The 20,056-nt window shown below is 41.6% G+C and overlaps 1 protein-coding gene across 1 annotated transcript in view; it reads left to right on the forward strand.

The window, feature by feature from the left end:
- Nucleotides 1–20,056, forward strand: part of LOC105804918 (ubiquinol-cytochrome-c reductase complex assembly factor 1) — a 125,759-nt gene that overhangs the window by 95,783 nt on the left and 9,920 nt on the right. Inside the window, exon 8 of the mRNA XM_012637661.1 lies at nt 19,475–19,552. Within this exon, the coding sequence (XP_012493115.1) occupies nt 19,475–19,552 (78 nt within the window). The remainder of the gene's footprint in view (nt 1–19,474; nt 19,553–20,056) is intronic.

Genomic DNA, 20,056 nt, shown 5'->3' on the forward strand with positions numbered 1-20,056 from the left:
CACTCAGTGGTCTTCTAAGCATCTCCCACTCTACTCCTTTTCGTCCCTGTCCCATGCCCTTTTGCTAAGATTCTTCAGATTTCAAATGAACCCTGTTGTCTTTGGCATTTTGAGTACAGATATTTGTGGCTATACTACCCTTTCTTTAAAAGACAAGGTGGTAACTATCTGTTGTGCTTTAGATCTCAAGGTGAGTGGCCTGCCAAAGAAGAGCCTCCCTCTAGAGGAAGGAGAGCATGGGAGAGTTGAAAAACCACTTACAAGTCTTAGAGCCAGAATAGTAGGGAATTAAACTTGGTTCCTCAGTTAACCAGCAGATTCAGGTGAAGAGCCTAGACCAGGTTATTTCTAAGGGCCCTACTGGCTTGGAAAAAATCTATGAGATAAAATTTTCCAACCCAGATTAGAATTTATAAGAGTGAACAGCAGTTTGCAAGACCTTCTATCTATTTTCCAAATGTCTCTTGCCCTATAGCCCTGGAAGAACTAGCTCTATCCCTGATATTCTCAGTAGGCTCAGAAGAGACTAGAGTGGTGTGGGGACAAATGTGGGCTTCAGAATGTACTAGGGTTGTCTGGGCTGAAGCAGTGGCTGGATATGGATGTCAGAAGAATCCCACTCGGTGACAATCCTCTGGGACTTTGTAAAGGAAGTCCATACTGTCCTCGCTGATGGCAGGAAGCCCCAGCCAGGGCTGGCTCTGACTGGTCAGAATTGCAAAGCAGTCAGCGTTTATATTTTGTGCAATCTCTCTCCTAATCACTTCAGTGGCCTACAAGCTCCTAAAGCTTGGCAGCCACAAAGATGATCCTAACTCAGCCCTTTCCAAGTGAGGACACTTCGTCCTGGCAAAGAAAATGGCTTGTACAGGGTCACATATTAGTAGTAGCAAAGCAGAGACTGAAACTCAGTTCTCTTGATTCATTCTGTTGCTGTTTTCGTTACATGATACCGTCATCTTTGCTGTTCTCTGAAGCTATCACACGCACCCTCCATTTTGTCTTACGGGGAAAAGCTTCCTATCTTACCTCTTTTGATCCTTTTCTCTTTAAGGTCAGCATTCCAATGTCTAGCACAGTGCTTACCACAAAACAGTCCTTCATCAAATGTTGAGTGGTGGATGAGTGAATGAACTCATACTCTATTCCTAACCCTTTTCTTAGAATCAGTTCTCTGCTGCTACCTTACCTGATAAACTAATTCATGCTGAATTGTTAATGATGCTATTAATAATAGGATAATGTTTTAATGATCCCAGATAACATTTGCATTTTAATGGGAGCTTTCTGTAATTAGTGTCTTTGGAAAAAGAAGTGGTTGCAGTAGTAAGATACATAGGCATTGTGAGGAGCTCTTGAGGTGAGGCAGGCTTGATGCCATGTCCTAGAAAGAGGGCAGCTGTCTGCTCTTTTCTCCTGTGGGTTAAACCCCACAGTGGATACCACCAGGGGGCAGTGGCTCTGCCAAGATCTGAGTGGCTATGTGAATAAGTTCTGGAGGTTAAAGAGGCAGATCCAGGAGTGAGTGCATAGAGTGAGATGTTTGTTACAGCTGCCCTGGATATGCCGGGAGTATTTCTGGATCCATTGGTGAGGCAGCTGTAACACTCCTTTCTCCTCTCATTTCCCCAGAACACTGGGTGAGTGACCCTGTGGGGTTGATTAGAGCCAAAGGGGCCCAGCTGGAACGGAGGGAGGTACTTCTTTCTCCATGTCTATTGCTGTCTGTTTAGTTAGTCTTTCTGAGTGTCAGTGCTACTTGCCATAAATATGACATGCTTGGTTCTCAAAGACAAGGAGCCTTTCTTTAGAACAACCATGATCAGAGCTTCAACTGTCCTACTGGTGCTCAGAACCAGTCTTGACCTCTCACCTAAACTCACTGTGGGCTCCTTCACTGGTCCTTTTGCCTCTTGACTCTCTTCATCTCAGATTTATTCTTCAAATTGTTCAACAGCCTGGCTAATCTTCCTAAACACTATTTATGTCAAATTATTCATTACACAGAAACCCACAATGACTCCTCAGTGCCTGCTAGATGTGCACCATACCCCTTAGTCTGTCTTCAAGGCTCTCTGTAATTCCTATCATTTTATTATCTTTTCTGCCTGTAGAACTTTTCTTCCGATCTCTGCCTGTCCATATTCCACTGACTCCCTCCAGAAATCCCGGAAATCTTCCCTAATCACTCCAGATTTACATTTATGTCTTATTCTACCAATATAATTGTAAATTTCTTTCTTTCTTTCTTTTATTTTTTTTTTTTTTGAGACAAGAGTCTCACTCCGTTGCCCAGGCTAGAGTGCCGTGGCATCAGCCTAGCTCACAGCACCCTCAAACTCCTGAGCTCAAGCAATCCTCCTGCCTCAGCCTCCCAAGTACCTGAGACTACAGGTGCATGCCACCACACCCAGCAAATTTTTTCTATTTTTAGTAGAGACAGGGTCTCACTCTTGCTCAGGCTGGTCTCGAACTCCTGAGCTGAAGCTATCCTCCCACCTCCCAGAGTGCTAGGATTACAGGCATGAGCCACTGTGCCCAGCCTGTAAATTTCTTTCCTTTTTTTTTTAGAGACAGGGTCTTGCTCTGTTGCCCAGGCTGGAGTGCAGTGGTGTGATCATAGCTCACTGTAACCATGAGCTCCTGGGCTCAGATGATCTCCTGCCTCAGCTTCCAGAGCATGGCACTATAGACATGCACCACCACACTTGGCTAATTTTTTTATTTTTTGTAGAGATGGGATCTCAATATGTTGTCCAGGCTGGTCTCAAACTCCTGGCCTCAAACGATCCTCTTCCTTTGGCCTCCCAAAGTACTGGGATTACAGGCATGAGCCACCACACCCAGTTCTGATTATAAATTTCTTAAGTGCAAGGATCATGAATCATCCTTGAGTAACTTCATGGCTCAGCACAGAGCAAGACACACTGTAAATACATAGTGTGTGTGTGTGTGTGTGTGTATATATATATATATATATATTTTTTTTTTTTTTTTTTTTTTTGAGACAGAGTCTCACTCTGTTGCCCGGAGTAGAGTGCCGTGGTGTCAGCCTAGCTCACAGCAACCTCAAACTCCTGGGCTCAAGTGATCCTCTTGCCTCAGCCCCCCAAGTATCTGGGACTACAGGCATGCGCCACCATGCCCGGCTAATTTTTACTATATATATTTTTAGTTGTCCAGCTCATTTATTTTTTTATTTTTTTAGTAGAGATGGGGTCTCGCTCTTGCTCAGGCTGGTGTCGAACTCCTGAGCTCAAACAATCCACCCGCCTCCGACCTCCCAGAGTGCTAGGATTACAGGCGTGAGCCACCGTGTATATTTTTAATATACACGGCCAGTATATATTTTTTATTTGATTTAACAAGTAGTTTTGTTGTATTGCAAGAGGCTCCAAGGGAAGAGTAGAATGAAGTAAACATAATCCTTTCTAAAATTCACATAGGTGTTGAGATATCTGTGCCAGGTATATGGTCAAAGCACATTCTGAGTAATATTTTCTTTCTTTTTTTCTTTTTTCTCTTTTTCTTTCTTTAGATAGGATCTTGTTCTGTCACCTGGGCTAGAGTGCAGTGGCGTAATCATTACTCACAGCAACCTCAAATTCCTGGGCTCAAGTGATCCTCCTGCCTCAGCTTCCCAAGTAGTTGGGACTATAGGCACACACCACCATGCCTGGCTGAAATATTTTCTTGATGAATTTTCCTATTTGCTGGCCCTTTCTCATTCAGCATAGTGGTGCAGAACAGAAAGGTGCATATGGAGGTGTGGTGCTTCTTGTTCTCCTTCCTTCACAGTGCCCAGATGCTCTACACTGTTATGAAGAGTTGACTCAGTGTCTGCTATGTGCCAGGCACTGATCTGGGGATACAGATGGGACTAAAAGGTGGCTTTTGTCCTCCAGGATTTTTAGTGAAGCTTCCAGCAAACATCCCTTGTTCTGTCCCTGAGTGGTTTCTACTACCTTCACGTCGGACCTTGAGAGTTCTTGGCAGCACTAGGCTCCCAACCTGTCCCCACATTTATACCCCGTACATGACACTGGGCAGTTCTTATCTTAGGGACCTTGAATGACAGAATTAGGGCAATAACACTAATTTACCACCTGATGCTCTGTATATTTTATTTGTTTAGTTTATTATGTCCTCTTCTCCTCTTTCTAGAATGTATGCTCCAGGAGTTCAGAAATTGTCTTGTTTACTGCTATAGCCTCAGCTCCTAGAATAGTGCTTGATGCATGGTTAGCACTGAATATACATTTGATTAAGACATTATTGAATTTATTTCCTTTAAGTCCAGTAGCATTATTAATTTGTGTGGTTCTATTAAGGATTGTTTCATTCATTCATTTATTCAAGGAACATTGTCTCTCACCATGTGTGAATCCCTAAATGCTGTTGGTAGAGGGTATGCCAGAGAGAAGTGATCTTATAGGGCTTACAATCTAGTTTATGCCAAGAAGGGAAATGAAATTGAATCTTTCCTAGGTTCACTTCGAAATAAAATAGACAAACAAGTAAGATATGAGTTCACCTGCTGTTTTGTTTTGTTTTTGCTGGAGGCTTCTTAGAGAAGCTGTCCCAGAGCAGGACTAAGTATGATGGGAGGATGGGGCAGGAGAGAAGGCAAACCCCCAGGTGCTTAGGAGAAGGCTAGAGACTTCCAGGCCCTCATCTCCAAGTGGGTGATTGGGTTAGGTTTATAACCTCTTTTCTAGGGCAGTATCACAGAGTAGTTGAAAGTGTTCAGGCACTGAAGCCAGACAGTTTGGGCTCAGATCCTGCCCCAGCTTTGTGACCTTGGGCAAGGTCTCTGTGCCTCAGTTTCCTCTCTACAAAATAGGGATAACTATGATATCTACCCTCACATCTTACAGCATTGTAAGGGTTAAATGACTTATCACATGTGAAACGCTTTGAACAGTGCCTAAGAGTGAAATAGATGTTTACTGCTATTAATTTTAGTACTTATTGTTCAACATTTTAATCTCATGTTAATGTAAAAAGAAAAAGGAAAGACAATATTGCATAGTTTTGATGGGAAAATTGAGACTCAGAGTGATTTGTCTTCCAGAGTCACAAGGCAGGGAAGTGGGGCTATTGGGGCCCAAAATTTATTTAGATTTCAGTATGTTTCCTAGACCCAAGTTGGAGCTTGACTATGGATCACCAAAAAGAGCATCTCTTTAATGGTTACAGCATTCTGAGTTTTTCTCTTTCCTTTGGATAAAATATCCTTTTAGGAACATTTTATTGTAAAAAAGAAGACCAAAAAACAAACAAGCAAAAAGAGAGAGAGAGAATTTGAATTACCCTGTAGATATGGAGCCACTGTCAGAGATCACAAGGCCAAGTGTCAGTTCCATTTTAGGGGGTATCTGAACCTCCCTCCTTGCTTCACCCTTGACCTCCTCACCACTAGAGTGGAAGTGATCATAACACTTCTACCTGGAATCCAGGCTCAGCCATTCCCAGCATACCTCTACAGGATTCTACAAGCTATCAGCTGAATGACATTCTGTTTGAGCCTTAAAAGAATCTTGGGGCTGGGCATAGTGGCTCATGCCTGTAATCCTAGCACTTTGGGAGGCTAAGGCGGGAGGATCACTTGAGGCCAGGAGTTTGAGATTAGCCTGGGCAACATTGTGAGACCTTATCTTTACAAAACATAAGAAAAATAAGCCAGACCAGGTACCTCAGCTCACTTGTATAATCCTACACTTTGGGAGGCTAAAGTAGAAGGATTGCTTGAGACCAGGAGCAAGACCCTATCTCTAAAAAAAAAAATTATCTGGGTACAGTGGCAGATACATACAGTCCCAGCTAGTTGGGAGGCTGAAGTGGGAGGATCACTAGAGCCTAAGAGTTCAAAGCTGCAGTGACCTATGATCTGGCCGCTGCAGTCTAGCCTAGGTGACAGAGTGAGATCCTATCTCTAAAAAAACAAAAACAAAAATAAAAACAAAGAAAATGTTGGACTAGGAGTCAGAATACCTTGTTTATGTGAACACCTTGACCATTTAGTAGTCAAGTGATAATTGGGTGAGTCACTTGACTTTTATGAGCCTTTGCTTCCTCCTTTCTACAGCAGGGAACAGCCTCTTTCTTGTATTACCATTGGGTCAGTACGTTTTGAAAATGTACAATTCTGAACAGTAAGCAGTAAGAAACAGCAATGAAAGACAAACAGTGTGTAAAATGAGAACAATGAAAATATTTGCTTTACTTTTTGAACTATATACTTTTGTCTGACCTGCTGTGCCCAGGTGGAGTCACCAGTTAACTTGTGTGACTTGGTTTATTACAGTGGCCCTACCTCTTTTGCTCTCTGTCACTGTGGAGAAGGAGAAGGCAGGGCTATTGGATGAAGGGGCTAGGAACCTCAAGATTGGTAAGGTGCTAAATGTTGGATCCTGTGACAAAATGTGGCCTTCTAGGCAGCATGATATCTATTCTAGGATCACTGAGTGGGAAAGGACTCTGAGGTCAGTGATCTCAGTTTTGCCGTTAGGTGCTCTAGGTTGTTTAGTTCCTATGCATCCACAACAAGTGACAGTGAGTGCTTTAACTCCCTTAGCAAAAAACTCACTCCTTGTTAATTATCTATATTCATCTGTTTGACTTGTGTGTTTGTGCATTTGAGATGGTTCGTAGTGATGGGGATCAAGCATCCTTATAGCTTTCCACTGTACCCAGTCTGCGTAAATTTAATAGAAAATCATTAAAAAGCAAAGTTGTGCCTGCAGGTTTTCTGTGCTCATAAATGCAGTCAGGAGGCTTAGGGTGCAATTAGGAGCCTACAAGTGTCTCTGGAAACCTGAGTATGTCAGCATCTTCTCACTGACAGTAATCAGACCTCATGGCTGTAGAGAGAATGCAAATACCCAGAGGAATGATATCTACTGACATGTAGTGAACAAATTACTGGAAATGGGGCTCAGGCTCCTAGGCCCTGGTGTGTTATACTCTTGCTCCACTGGAGACGCCTGCCGGGCTCCAACTAAATACACATCTTGCTCATATTACATCTTATCCGAGTAAGATTTTCCATTACCACAACATAGAAGACATTAAGGGCACAGTGATTGCTAAAATCATACAAGGCTGGTTGTTTGCACTTGGTGCTGCCAGGGTCAGAAAGTCATCAGTGTACGATTGCATATAACTGTTGGCACTCTTTCTTCATCTTCTTTCTTCTCTCTTCACTTTCTTCAGTGAGGTTTGATGATGTGCAGGTTGCAGCCTCACCTTTTCTCTTCCACATCCACTTGATAAACAAATCCTATCGAGCCTGCCATAGACATTTCTCATGAAAGCATTCCTTCCTCTCTATAGCCACTTAGATTGATTCAATTCCTTACCGACTCTTACCTAGACTATTGCAGCAGCCTCCTCTGGTATTCCTGCCTCTGGTCCTTTCCCAACTTTGTGGTCCTTACTTCTAGGGTTACTTTGTGAAAATAAATGTCTGTGTAATTTCCCTGTGCTTAGAACCCTTCCTTGTCTTTCCTTCATGTGGCATTCAGGGCCATTTACAACCTAACAGAAACTGCTTTTCCAGCTCTGCCTTCTGCTTCTTCCTACCATATGCTCTTTGTTACAAATTTTCCTCTGAAAATGCTGTACTTGTTTACCTCTCTGTGGCCTTACACTTACTATTCTTTCTGTCTGAATATTCCTATTGACCTTTTAATACCCAGTATAATAAATGTTGCCTCTTCTCTGAAGCCTTTTGGCCCCCACACCATTGCCATTTTTTACATACAGTGTGCTGAATGTGTCTTCCACATGAGATTATGAACTTCTTGAGGACAAGTACTGTGTTTTATTCATTGAATTTTTTTTCCCAGCACATACCATAATGCCTAGAAGAATACAGTAGGCACTCAATACATGCTTTTCAAACATGTACAAGGCAATGTAGAATTCTTCACTGAGACAGCTTATAGTCTAACAAGGAACATAAATTTCTTCATGATACTACTATACAGAATGAGATGAGTAACGTAAGAGAGGCTTTAATATACACATGATTAAGTCACAGATTGAAATACCTGTTTGAGAAAAGCCATTTGTAATTGGAATTTTACTGTTATATACACAAAATAATATTTTACCATTTCAACCATTTGTAAGTGTACAATTCAGTGGCATTAAGTGCATTCACAGTGTTATGTAACCATCAACTTTTTCATCATCCCTAACAAAAACTCTGTACCCATAAGTAATAACTCCTCCATTTCTCCTCCCCTCAGCCCCAGGTAGTCTGTGTTCTACTTTCCATCTCTAAATTTGCCTAAATACCTCATATAAGTGAAATTATACAGTATTTGTCCTTTTGTGTCTGACTTATTTCACTATCTAAAATGTTTTCAAGGTCCATCCATGTTACAGCATATGTCAAAATTGTGTTCCTTTTTATGGTAGAATAATATTCCAAATATTCCATTGTATGTGTATACCACATTTTGTTTATTTTTATTCATTCTTCTGTTGATAGACACTTGGGTTGTTTCCACCTTTTGGCTATTGTAAATAATGCTGCTGTGAAAATTGGTGTACAAACATCTATTTGTCACTGCTTTCAGTTCTTTTGGGTATATAATTAGGAGTGGGATTGCTGGGTCATAGGGTAGTTCTATGTTTAGCCGTTGAGAAACCACAAAACAGTTTTCCACAGTGGCTGTACCATTTTACATTCCCTTCAGTGATGCCTGAGGTTTCTGATTTTTCTACATCCTTACCAACACTTATTTTTCTTTTGTTTTAAATTATAGCCATCCTAATAGGTGAGAATGGAATTATCTTTTTCTTACACTTCAGGTAATTGTCTTGCTGATTGGTTCTACCTTGATTATTAGCCATTAATGACCATCAGTAAAGTAAACTGTTTTCACTTTGCAAATCTTCTGTTTCACAACAGAAACCAAAGTCTGGGTTGGGCACGATGGCTCTTGCCTATAATCCTAGTGCTCTGGGATGCTGAGGCAGGGGGATCACTTGAGCTCAGGAGTTCGAGACCAGCCTAAGCAAGAGCAAGACCCAGTCTTTACTAAAAATAGAAAAATAACCAGGCATCATGGTGCGCATTTATAGCCCCAGCTACTTGGGAGGCTGAGGCAGGAAGATCACTTGAGCCCAGGAGTTTGAGGTTGCAGCAAACTATGATGATGCCACTGCACTCTAGCCAGGGCGACAGAGTGAGACTCTGTTTTCAAAAAAAAAAAGCCTGACCAAAACTTTCCTGCACTAGTCCTTGTTGACAGGGCATAAGCCTTTTCTTAAACTTGGAAGTATAAACAGAAAGGTACCTCTTAGAAAATTTCCTATTATTCTTACATAGCACTTGTTATAGAGCAGGCAGGGATCAAAGGTCTGTTTACTTCATAGTAGTTGGCTTTTATCTTGTTAGAGTAACCAGCAAGAGAGAGAGACTCAGTTCCCCACTTAGTATTTTCTTACTTTGACAATGTGAAGTTCTCTTTCTATTCAGTAAGAGCTCTCCTTTTTTACCTCAGACTTCTATATAAGCTGGGCATGGTGGCTCATACCTGTAATCCCAGCAATTTAGGAAGCTGAGGTGGGGAGGATCACTTGAGGCCAGGAGTTTGAGACCAGCCTGGGCAAGATAGCAAGACCCTGTCTCTAAAAAAAGTTTCTTTAATTAACTGGACATGGTAGCACACTCCTGTGGTCCTAGCTACTTGGGAGGCTAAGGAGGGAGGATTGCTTGAGCCTAGGAGTTTGAGGCTGCAATGAGCTATGATCATGCTGCTGCACTCCCACCTGGGTGACAGAGTGATACCCCATCTCTGAAAAAAAAAAAAAAGCTTCCGTATACATATTTTGATTCCAGATCCTGAACTCTACAAAATGGCGGTACAGAAGTGTGTTGCTTAACTCTGGGGACATGTTCTGAGAAATGTGTCGTTAGGTGATTTTGTCATTGTGGTAACATCATAGAGTATACTTGAACAAATCTGGACAGTATAGCCTACTATACACCTAGGCTATATAGTGTAGCACCTAGGCTACAAACCTGTAAAACATGTTATGGTACTGAATGTTGTAGACAATTGTAACACAATAGTATTATGTATTGAAACACATCTAAACACAGACAACGTATAGTAAAAATACGGTATTATAATCTTACGGAACCAGTGTTGTATATGTGGTCAATCATCGACGAAAACATCATTATGTGGCACATGATTGTAATGGAACTAGACGTGGTCTGGAAACTTATTTTAGTACAAGAGATTGATTTGATAGGGGTGTGGGGTTTCAGAGCCGTGTGAGGATGGACTGAAAAGACAGGAGTTGGGCCTCCTCAGGCTAGAGTAGAGTTGTGTTTGAAAACCATGAAAATAGCAATGGCATGTACATAGACTTGCTCAGCCCCTCCCTGAATCCTGTACTTGGAGAGCTTCCTTAAAATTTGTAAAAGTACATGGATACCAGTACTATACAAGGTAATTATGACAAACAGTGTCATATTGATTTATCCTACTGATGTGTGCCAAACAGTATGCCATCTTTGCCCTCAAGGAGCTCACAGTCTAGTGCAGTGTGTCTGTGTGTTAGGGGGTGGTCAGCCTATAAACAGATCATTAAAATAGTACAGTAAGTATTCCTGGCGGAAGTATTAAAACCCATGTGAAGGAAAAAGCAACAAGCTTTGGGAAGACTTTGAAAACCTTCACAGAAAAATGAGGTGATGCCTTTTCTATAAAATGAGGATAATAATACCCCCTTTTTAGGATTATTGTGCAGATTAAAGAGCTAACACTTATAAGGCTTTTAATACAGTTTCTGGCACATGGTAAGTATTCACCAAATGTTAGCTGATATTGTTAGTTTTTAATGAATTGATGAATTCCATTGATTGTAATCAACTGAGACTTTAGCTCGTAAATGAGCAAACAAAGGATTTACTGGAAAGTAACTAAGACTCACAGAATGAAGCGTTTAACAACAGGCTTCAGGAAGAAAAGATGCAAGGCAGCCAAGGGATCTTAGTATTAGTAACAGGAAGTTATGTATAGTGTCTTTGGGGTGATCCAAATTTAGCTTCCTTTTATCTTTGGTTGTTTCTAGTCTCAGAAGCAAGAGTCTGACTGGCTTAGCATGGGCCATGTGCCCATCCTGTGACAAGGGGACAGCATTCCAGGATCAATAGCTTGCTAACCTATGTGGAATGGGGGACGAGTAGGTCCCAGATGTGAGGAAGTGGTCCAAAGAGAGAGTTATAATCATCTCAGATAATATCAGAGTACTTCTGAGATCAGATCCATTGAGGCTAACAACGGAAGCAACCTGACCAGTTCATGGAACAGCCTCTGGATGTTTTTTGTTGGCCTTGGAACCTTTACTGCTCTAGCCTGTGACCAGTGCCAACCCATCATGACCATATCTATCTGACATTCTTCATTGAGATTTCTCTGATTCTCCATGTTCATTCTTAAGTATGGTAGCTAGAACAAAAACTTTCAACTATTATAATAAACGAGGGAAGAAAACTTTTTGACCTTTGCATATGGGTTTTCTTTTAACATGTCCAATTATGATTACCTTTTCACATTTCCATTTCATCAGTTCATGAGAGATTTGCTCTGAGATTCTATTACATTTACCTGGTCAAACCCTTCTTCCATCCTGTTATTTATTTATTTATTTATTTTGGTATAGACATAATACTCTGCATTTGACCTTGTTGAATCTCATCTTGTTTTTAGGATAATTTTTCCAATAATTTAGAGTCCGTTTTACTCTTGTTTTATAAAGTACAGAAATTAGCCATTTTAGCTTTGTGCTTCTGTGATTCTCCCATTTCTGATGTGACTCATCAGAATCAGAAAGGTGTGCTAGCTTAGGAAAGACACTAGATTTAGGGACTTGCCATCTGAGTTAAAATCCCTAGCATTGCCACTTCCAAGCAGGTGTGATTTGGCTGCAAGTCACTTAACATTTTTGAGCTTGGGTTTCCTTGCTTATGGAATCAGGACAACAGCAGCAGTAAGGCTGTGAGCTTCTGGATGGCAATAAGATCATAAAATGAAAACATTATCTAATCAAATGCAATGTATAAGCATTGTTGTCAACGCTATTGTCAGAATTATTATCAGTACAGATTTTTTTTTTTTTTTTTTTGAGACCGAGTCTCGCTTTGTTGCCCTGACTAGAGCACAGCAACCTCAAACTCCTGGGCTCAAGCAATCCTTCTGCCTCAGCCTCCCGAGTAGCTGGGACTACAGGCATGCGCCACCATGCCCGGCTAATTTTTTCTATATATATATATTTTTAGTTGTCCAGATCATTTCTTTCTGTTTTTTTGGTAGAGACGGGGTCTCGCTCTTGCTCAGGCTGGTCTCGAACTCCTGACCTTGAGCGATGCACCCGCCTCAGCCTCCCAGAGTGCTAGGATTACAGGTGTGAGCCACCGCACCTGGCCTATCAGTACAGATTTTAAGTAGCCCCCCGGATTGTTTCCTTTAGGACTCTGTACCATCAGTGCTATTGTTAAAACAGTGACTTTTTCAAGCTAGGTGTGCATGTGACTTGTCATATGGATACTATAAAAAGCTTCCAGAAATCACAGGAGATTATAGCTGTTATATTCCCCTTATCTTTATGCTCTGATATAGAAGAAAATTAAATTGATGTGATAGTTAGATCTTCTAGGACCTTAATGTACGTTATCAGCTGCTTTTCAAGGTGATTATGGACTTACTGATGTGTTTGAATCCCTTGTCCACTGAATGGATGACTGGAGTTTCCGAGGATAGCCATCTTTTCTCTCTTGGCTATTTTTCAAGCCTGAGGAAAATACTCCGGTATGTTGTGACCATTCAGAAATTGAAGGAAGGCTGCTAGTTCTGCAGTCCTGCCTGCTAACCATGTACCTACCTTGTTTTTCAGGACATTATCAGGCTATGCAGGTTTTGAATATGTAGATCCCAAGCAGCAAAACTGAAATTTTCAAAATAAATAAGAAAGAGATTTTTTTTTTTAAAAGGCATTTCATCATACAGTAAACTTCCCTTGTGCATTAAAAGTTTGAAATGAGGCCAGGTATGGTGGCAAGCACCTGTAGCTCTAGCTACTTGGGAGGCTGAGGCAGGAGCATCACTTGAACCCAGGAGTTTGAGGTTGCAGTGAGCTATGATGATGCCACTGCACTCTACCTGGGGTGACAGAGCAAGATTCTGTCTCCACAAAAAAAAAAAAGTTTGAAATGGATTTTTAAAAGGATCACCTTATGCCTTGTTTAGGTTGGCCTTTCATCTCACCTGGAACATGCTTTACTCCAATGTTCACATCATTTTCTAAAAATAGAAGAAGAAATTGAAAGGTCTTTTCGTGTTTTATTAATTTTCCTTTTCTTCTTAGTATTAACAGTTTTCTCTGAAACTGCCTAAGATGCACGCATGCGCACACACACACACACACACACACACACACACACACACGTGAGTTGTGTTTATATTTTGTGATCATTGCTAAAATACCTTCAGTTGATCTTTTAGTGCAAGTAAGTGAATAATATGTATACTTTTGTATTTGATCTCTCCATGTCCCCCTTCTCTCATTTACTTGTACCCTGTTTCTGTGGATCTCACATAATATTCCATAATGGGCTAATTTCTAATATTAAATTTAAGTAGGCTAGCTGATGTTCAGTGTGCATTAACCTATTGCTACACAATGACTGTAGCACATGGTGCTGATACTGCATAGTGTTGCCGATGGCATTACTGTCTACTATAAAGACAACTAAAACATGACCTACAATCTATTGCATTGCATTGTTGCCCTATGATGAATTTGATGTATTCCTTATGCTTCAGTCAGCAACTCTAGCCACCCTTTGTTCATTCATTCCAACAAATTCTTATCAGGCTGCTGCGTTAGCAACTTTGACTTGTCAGTAACCTTAAAGCTTATTCTTGCTTTCATCCTCATCATTTCTTGTGTTTTCCATACTTACCTTCTTCCATTCTCCCCTCCTCCTATCAGGAGAGGAGCTTGGCTACACTAGAGATGTCTGACATATTAGTAACTGGCCACTGAAGACTTATCTAGTGGCCTGTCTCTAGCTACACTGGAATTAGGAATCTCTGAGTTGTCTTACTCAAGACCACATTAGCACTTCTTAGCTTTGCCTCTACAGATAACTGGAGGTGTGGGGCACATGAAGGGGCACCCACATTCTTTATTGTGTTTGTACCAACATAGATAGGAGTTGGATTGCTCTGTGTTCTAATCTTGACCCCACTGTTTCCTAGCTCTGCACATTTAACTTTCCCAAACATCAGTTTCCTCTTCTCTGAAGGAGGTAGTAAAAGTACCTGTATCAGAGTCATTGGGAAGGATTAAGTGAACAAATATGTATTATATAAAACTCTTAGCACGGTTCTTGGCACTTGGTAAACAGTGAATTATGGGACCTATTTTTAGACTTGAATCACTTTTGGGCACCTGTAGACTGGGGAGAGGGGCTTTGTAGAGAAAGTGATTTAGGAGCTAAGTCTTAGAGGATAAGACTCTAAGCATCCCTTCTGTCAATGGACAAAGTAGAAAGATTCCCAGCAGCAGTATGACTAAGAGATAGAAGAAGAAAGCATGACATATGTGTGGAAATTGGACATAGTTTACTCTGACTGAAGGGTGAGATAAAAGTGGGGAGATGAGAGGGGATGAGGCAGGGGAGATGAGAGGGGATGAGGCAGGAAAGATGACTGAAAGCAGAGCACGAAGAGCCTTGTTGAGCTCACGGAGGAGTTAAAATTTGATCTCCCATAGGTCCCTATATCCACATAGTCTGGTTCCTCTGTTAAGCAGTCACATAAATGTCTTTAAGAGCAGCAACAGTGAAAAGGGGGAAAGAGGGTAGTGAATTGGCCTCAAATGAACTGGCATCTCTTTAAAGCTAATATTCCTCCTTGAGAATGCTACATTAATTAAACATGTGCCTTGCAAGATTCATTATTGCTTTACTTGTGTTCCCTGTTGGTTGTCTCATTCATTAATCTGCTGATTAGTAACCTTGAACTCTTGTATCCCCCCTCCCTTTTTTTGCATTCCCTTTTTAATATGCTATGCTATTCCCCCTGGGACATAAACTCCAGGACCCGTCCCTGGCCTGCTCATGTTTGTTTTCTTTGCCCCTTGTGCCTGCCTCTGCTATAACATTTGTAGTATGTGTTAAGTAATCCTTAAGGTAACATTTTTATTATGTCATAAAAAGTGCATGGCAAATATATTATAACTCATGGACTTTGTTTAAAAATGAACGGATAATTTATTGAGTGTGTTACATGAGCCTTGCTCCCCTCCCCATTTCAGCTGAGACTTGCTGCTCATTTAGCCTAGCCTCCTATTGAGTGCTCCCACCCTGTGACATGCTGGGAAAGTAGACCCATGGTTGGCTAGAAATGACATCATAGTTTATGTACTCAATAAAAATTTAATTAAGTCATTAGGAATTGCAGTCATCATTTAACCCTCTGATTTCTTCTGTTTAGTTTATTATTAAACATTCAGTAATACCAGTCACTGAATCCTGATGGCTTATAAAATATCTACATGAATTTTAATAGCTTAAATAAATGGGAAAATATGAGTAACTGATATAAAAAGAAACCTTTTCCTTGTGGTGGAGCTATATGTATGGGTTTTTATAAACTAAGCATTATGGAAAGAATAAGAGATTAATAAGAGACTAGCCCAACACTGTCTGGGAGGAGTTTCTCTTCTGCTGGGTGCATCTGTGTATTCATGGGCAGAGTGCTCCGTGTAGAATGATCTGGCAATGGAGAGATGGGGAAACAAAAGTTTAAATGAGGGAATAAAATCCAACAAGGGTACACCAGAGGGAATATCCAGCTCCCTCTGGCTGCAGGGATGGCTAGAAGGGCCTGGCAGAGTGAGTCCAGTAGTTGAGGAAGCTGCTGTCACTTGTCCTCACCTGTTGCCTGCAGATCATATGTCCTGCACTGATCGAGCTTCCACCCTCTTCCAGGAAGGGCCCTTTTCATGATCTAATCCAGCCTGGATGATGATATCTGAAAACCATTCCTAGCAGCTTGCCTTCTCTCTGCTGGAGGTGAGGGGGAGAGGCAGCTTACAGGTCACTGGAGTTAGAATATAGGACTAGGAGGTTGAGGAGCCCTGCTTACAAGGAACTTGACTCCTGTGCTCCTTTCTTCCTGAGCAGTAGCCAGCCAGGATGCAGGTGCGTCCCAGGAGGAGAAAATATGTTTGTATGTACATGGCTTTGCTGGAAAGCAAATAGTGAGGTTTACAGATTTATATGTTGGTGATCTCTGGAAATGCCCTACAGATAGTGAAGTAGGAAAAGCACTCGTCCAGAAATCAGGTTCTAATCCTCGCTCTGACACTAACTTGATGTGTGACCTTGGATACGTTTCTTGTCCCTTTTGGGTCTCAGTTCACCATTTCTTCAAGAGTACTGAGCTAGGTAATCTCTGAGGGCCCTTCTAGCTCCAAAGCTTAATGACATGATGCAACACATAAACTAGCTCTCCTGGGAAATTTCAGTGAATGTTTTCCTTTGAGAGGCACCTCTGATGTTGTCCTTTTGTGGCTCTGGTTCTTCTTGCACAGGCAGGAGAACAGTTTGTATGGGAGTAAGCCCCAAAATGGGTATCTAGAGGTCTGGGTTGTAATCTCATCCTCACATGACAGAAGGAATGAACTCTAGCTCTGGTCTGTTTCTTGACTCTTCCTTTTTACCCCAGCCCCTTCTGGAAGATGGGGCAGTAGAAATTTGGCAGTATATGTTTCTGAAACTTCAGAAACATGGAAAGTATTCAGCAGCAAAAAAAAGGGGGAAGGGCATGCCTCTAACCCTTGCTTGAGTGAGGCAAAGACATAAAGTGTAACCATAATGTTTGTACCCTCACAATACCCTGAAATAAAAAAAGAAAGAAGAAGAAGAAGAAACCCAAATCCACTGCTGTCGTTGGATAGAACATGCTATGCATGGTACTCAGGCTCTTGTAAGGATTCAGTCATCACCATGCCTGTCTCAGCCCCTCTTCTGGATTAGGCTCTGGACCAGGTGTTCATGGTGCTGAGATTAATCAGACATGGCTCATATGACCATTAAGAAGCTTCCAGACTAATGGGAGAGACAGGCACACAAGCAACTCTAAACTGTGTTGTGTGCCCAGGGGGAGAAGTATGCACAGAGAGCGGTGAGAACACAAAGGATGGATGGCTAATGTGGCCTGGGTTGAAGACGGGTGGGAAGGGTCATGGTTTGCACTCCTAGCTATATCCAATCTCACATTTTCCAGACTTGAGCTTCACAATTCTCTCTTCATTTTTGAAAATTATCCATGACTATAAAGTATTGGAACTGGTTTTAGTTTTATATAAACAAAGCAGAAGTTATTACTCATAATTCCTTGCATTTGCAGAGCACTCTGCAGTCTGCCAAGGCTTTCAGCATACATTGTTAAATTAATGAATGAATACATGCTAACTCATGTGCTCTTCAAAACAGCCCTGTGTGTATGGCATTTAAAAGATACAGAAATGGACTCAAAGAGGTTATTCGATTTGTTCAAGATCACATCCTATGTCCATAGCAAAACTATGACTTGAACCCAGGTTTTCCGACCCTAAATCCAGATCCTTTTACCCTTTCTGCCTTTATTCAGAGATCAGTTACAAACCACAGGATAAAATTACTTAGTCTTTGATTTGTGATCCAAAGTAAAAATTTCTTCCTGGTGGCAGGAACCTTGTAGAATGTAAGGGGCATGGACTTTGGATTCAGAATGACCTGGATGCTAGTCTCAGCCTTATCATTAGTTCGCTATGCAACCCTAAGGCAAGTCACTTCACCTGTCTGAGTTTCTCAGACAGTCACCTATCGTCTATCAGTGACTATAACATATATACTTCTCTGAGTTCTGGTGACAGTCAGATGAGATGATGTCCATAAAGCTCAGGGTCCATGACAGGTGCTCAGTAAATAGAGGAGATGGCACTGGGCATAATGGCGGTCAGGGTGGTTAAGCACAAATCTTACATAAAATTCCAAATGCTTTTTGGCTGTTTCTAAAACCTGTCAGTTTAAATAGTCCTTACTCTACGTTAAACATTACACTGGCTTTCTCCTGGGATCCTAGAGAGAAATAAAATGTGGACCCTGCCTTCCAGCATATATACTGTCTGCAGGTCAAAGATTTACCCTATTGAAGACATTCAGTGAACTGCACTCTAGGCTTTGAAGGCCCTCCTGGCCACTCCCTGAGAGGAGCTCTACCAGGGTCTCAACGGTCTCACTGGAATAGCATTTCTAAAACAATCTCTTGGTCGGGTGCAGTGGCTCACACCTGTAATCCTAGCGCTCTGAGAGGCAGAGGCGGGAGGATCATTTGAGCTCAGGAGTTCGAGACCAGCCTGAGTAAGAGTGAGACCCCTGTCTCTACTAAAAGTAGAAAAAATCATCTGGGCATGGTGGTACACACCTGTAGTCCTAGCTACTTGGGAGGGTGAGGCAGGAGGATTGCTTGAGCCCAGGAGTGTGAGGTTGCAGTGAGCTATGATGATGCCACTGCACGCTAGCTGGGGCAGCAGAGTAAGATTCTGTCTCAAAAACAACCCAAACAAACAAACAAAAAATAATCTCTTAATATTAACAGTCTTACTACTTCAGAGTTGCCAATCTTGTTGTTCCCTCCTCTCCACGGCCTCAGAGACCCTCCTTTCTCCTCAGCATCTCACTCACAGTCCTACCCTGCTCCCCCCTCTTCCCACTTCTGACAACTTCCTTCTTTTAGTTCTTTCAGCACATAAAGCTCTTTTGAGTGGCCCTTAAGGCATTTTCTAACCTGGTCCCAACATACCTTTCCAGTGTTCCTGCCCATTCGCCCTCCCTGACACTCCTCATTTTCTTTCCAGCCGCTGCACCTTGCACACCTCGTTCCGTCTGACAAGAATGCTGTCTCCTCCCCCTCACTCTCTTCTGTCAAACTCCTTCTCCAAGGTCCACTCAAATGTTACCTCTTAGCAAACTCTTTCCCAGCTGCCCCAAGCAGAGATCATTTGCACTGAAATCTGTTTATGACTCAGCATGTTTGGAATAGGATTTGAGACAACACATTGCAGTGTAATTGTTTTTTATGTGCCTATTTTCCCATATTAGACTATGTGCTCCTTCAATCAAGAAACTGTTTCTTATACGTTGTGTTCGTAGGATCTATGATCATGTAATTGGGGCTGAGTTCATTAAACTGACTGTTTTGTGTAATTTGGGATCAAAACCTTAAAGAAGTTAGCAAATTGGGGAGAATCCTGACAGATCAGAGAATTGGGAATTGACTAGCAGTTTGACTTGTTAGGGGCCCTCTCTCTTTGTTTTACTAAGAGTCAAAGATTATACTTTTTTGTTTTTTCCTTTCTTTCATACTTTTGTTTTTGCCATTTGTTTCTGTAGGTTAATTCCTATATTCTGAAGAAGAACATGATCATCATGACGAATAATTTCTATGCAGCAATTTTGGGATATGATGAGGTAAGATCATTTACCCAGCCTTAGGAAGAACAGTGGCCTCCGCCAGCAGAGACTTTTGATGAGAGCACCTGAAGGAAGTTTCAGAGATCATCATCACTGCCTGCCATTATTGCTTAGTATTTATTTCTTCATCTTCATTGACTGGCCAGTTAGAATAAATGTGCCCCGCAATTTGCCTTGTGTTTGGGAAAAAGAGCACTATCTAATCTGGTCAAATCATTCAACTAGTCAGCATTTATTGAGTGGTTGCTGGGTGCTGGATGGAGGGACAAAGGCAAATCAGACACTGTCTTAGTCCCAGATGCTCCCAGTGAGAGAAAGATATTCACTTGGGAAGACAAGTTATACACTTTTTTTTGCTTTAATTATAAAAGCAATACACACTCATTTTAAAAGTTAGTAAAACTAGCTGGGCCCAGTGGCACGTGCCTGTAGTCCCAGCTACTTGGGAGGCTGAGGTGGGGGGATCACTTGAGCCCAGGAGTTCAAGGCCAGCCTGGGGAA

The sequence above is a fragment of the Propithecus coquereli genome, unplaced genomic scaffold, assembly GCF_000956105.1.
Source record: "Propithecus coquereli isolate 6110/MARCELLA unplaced genomic scaffold, Pcoq_1.0 Scaffold122, whole genome shotgun sequence".
NCBI lineage: Eukaryota > Metazoa > Chordata > Mammalia > Primates > Indriidae > Propithecus > Propithecus coquereli.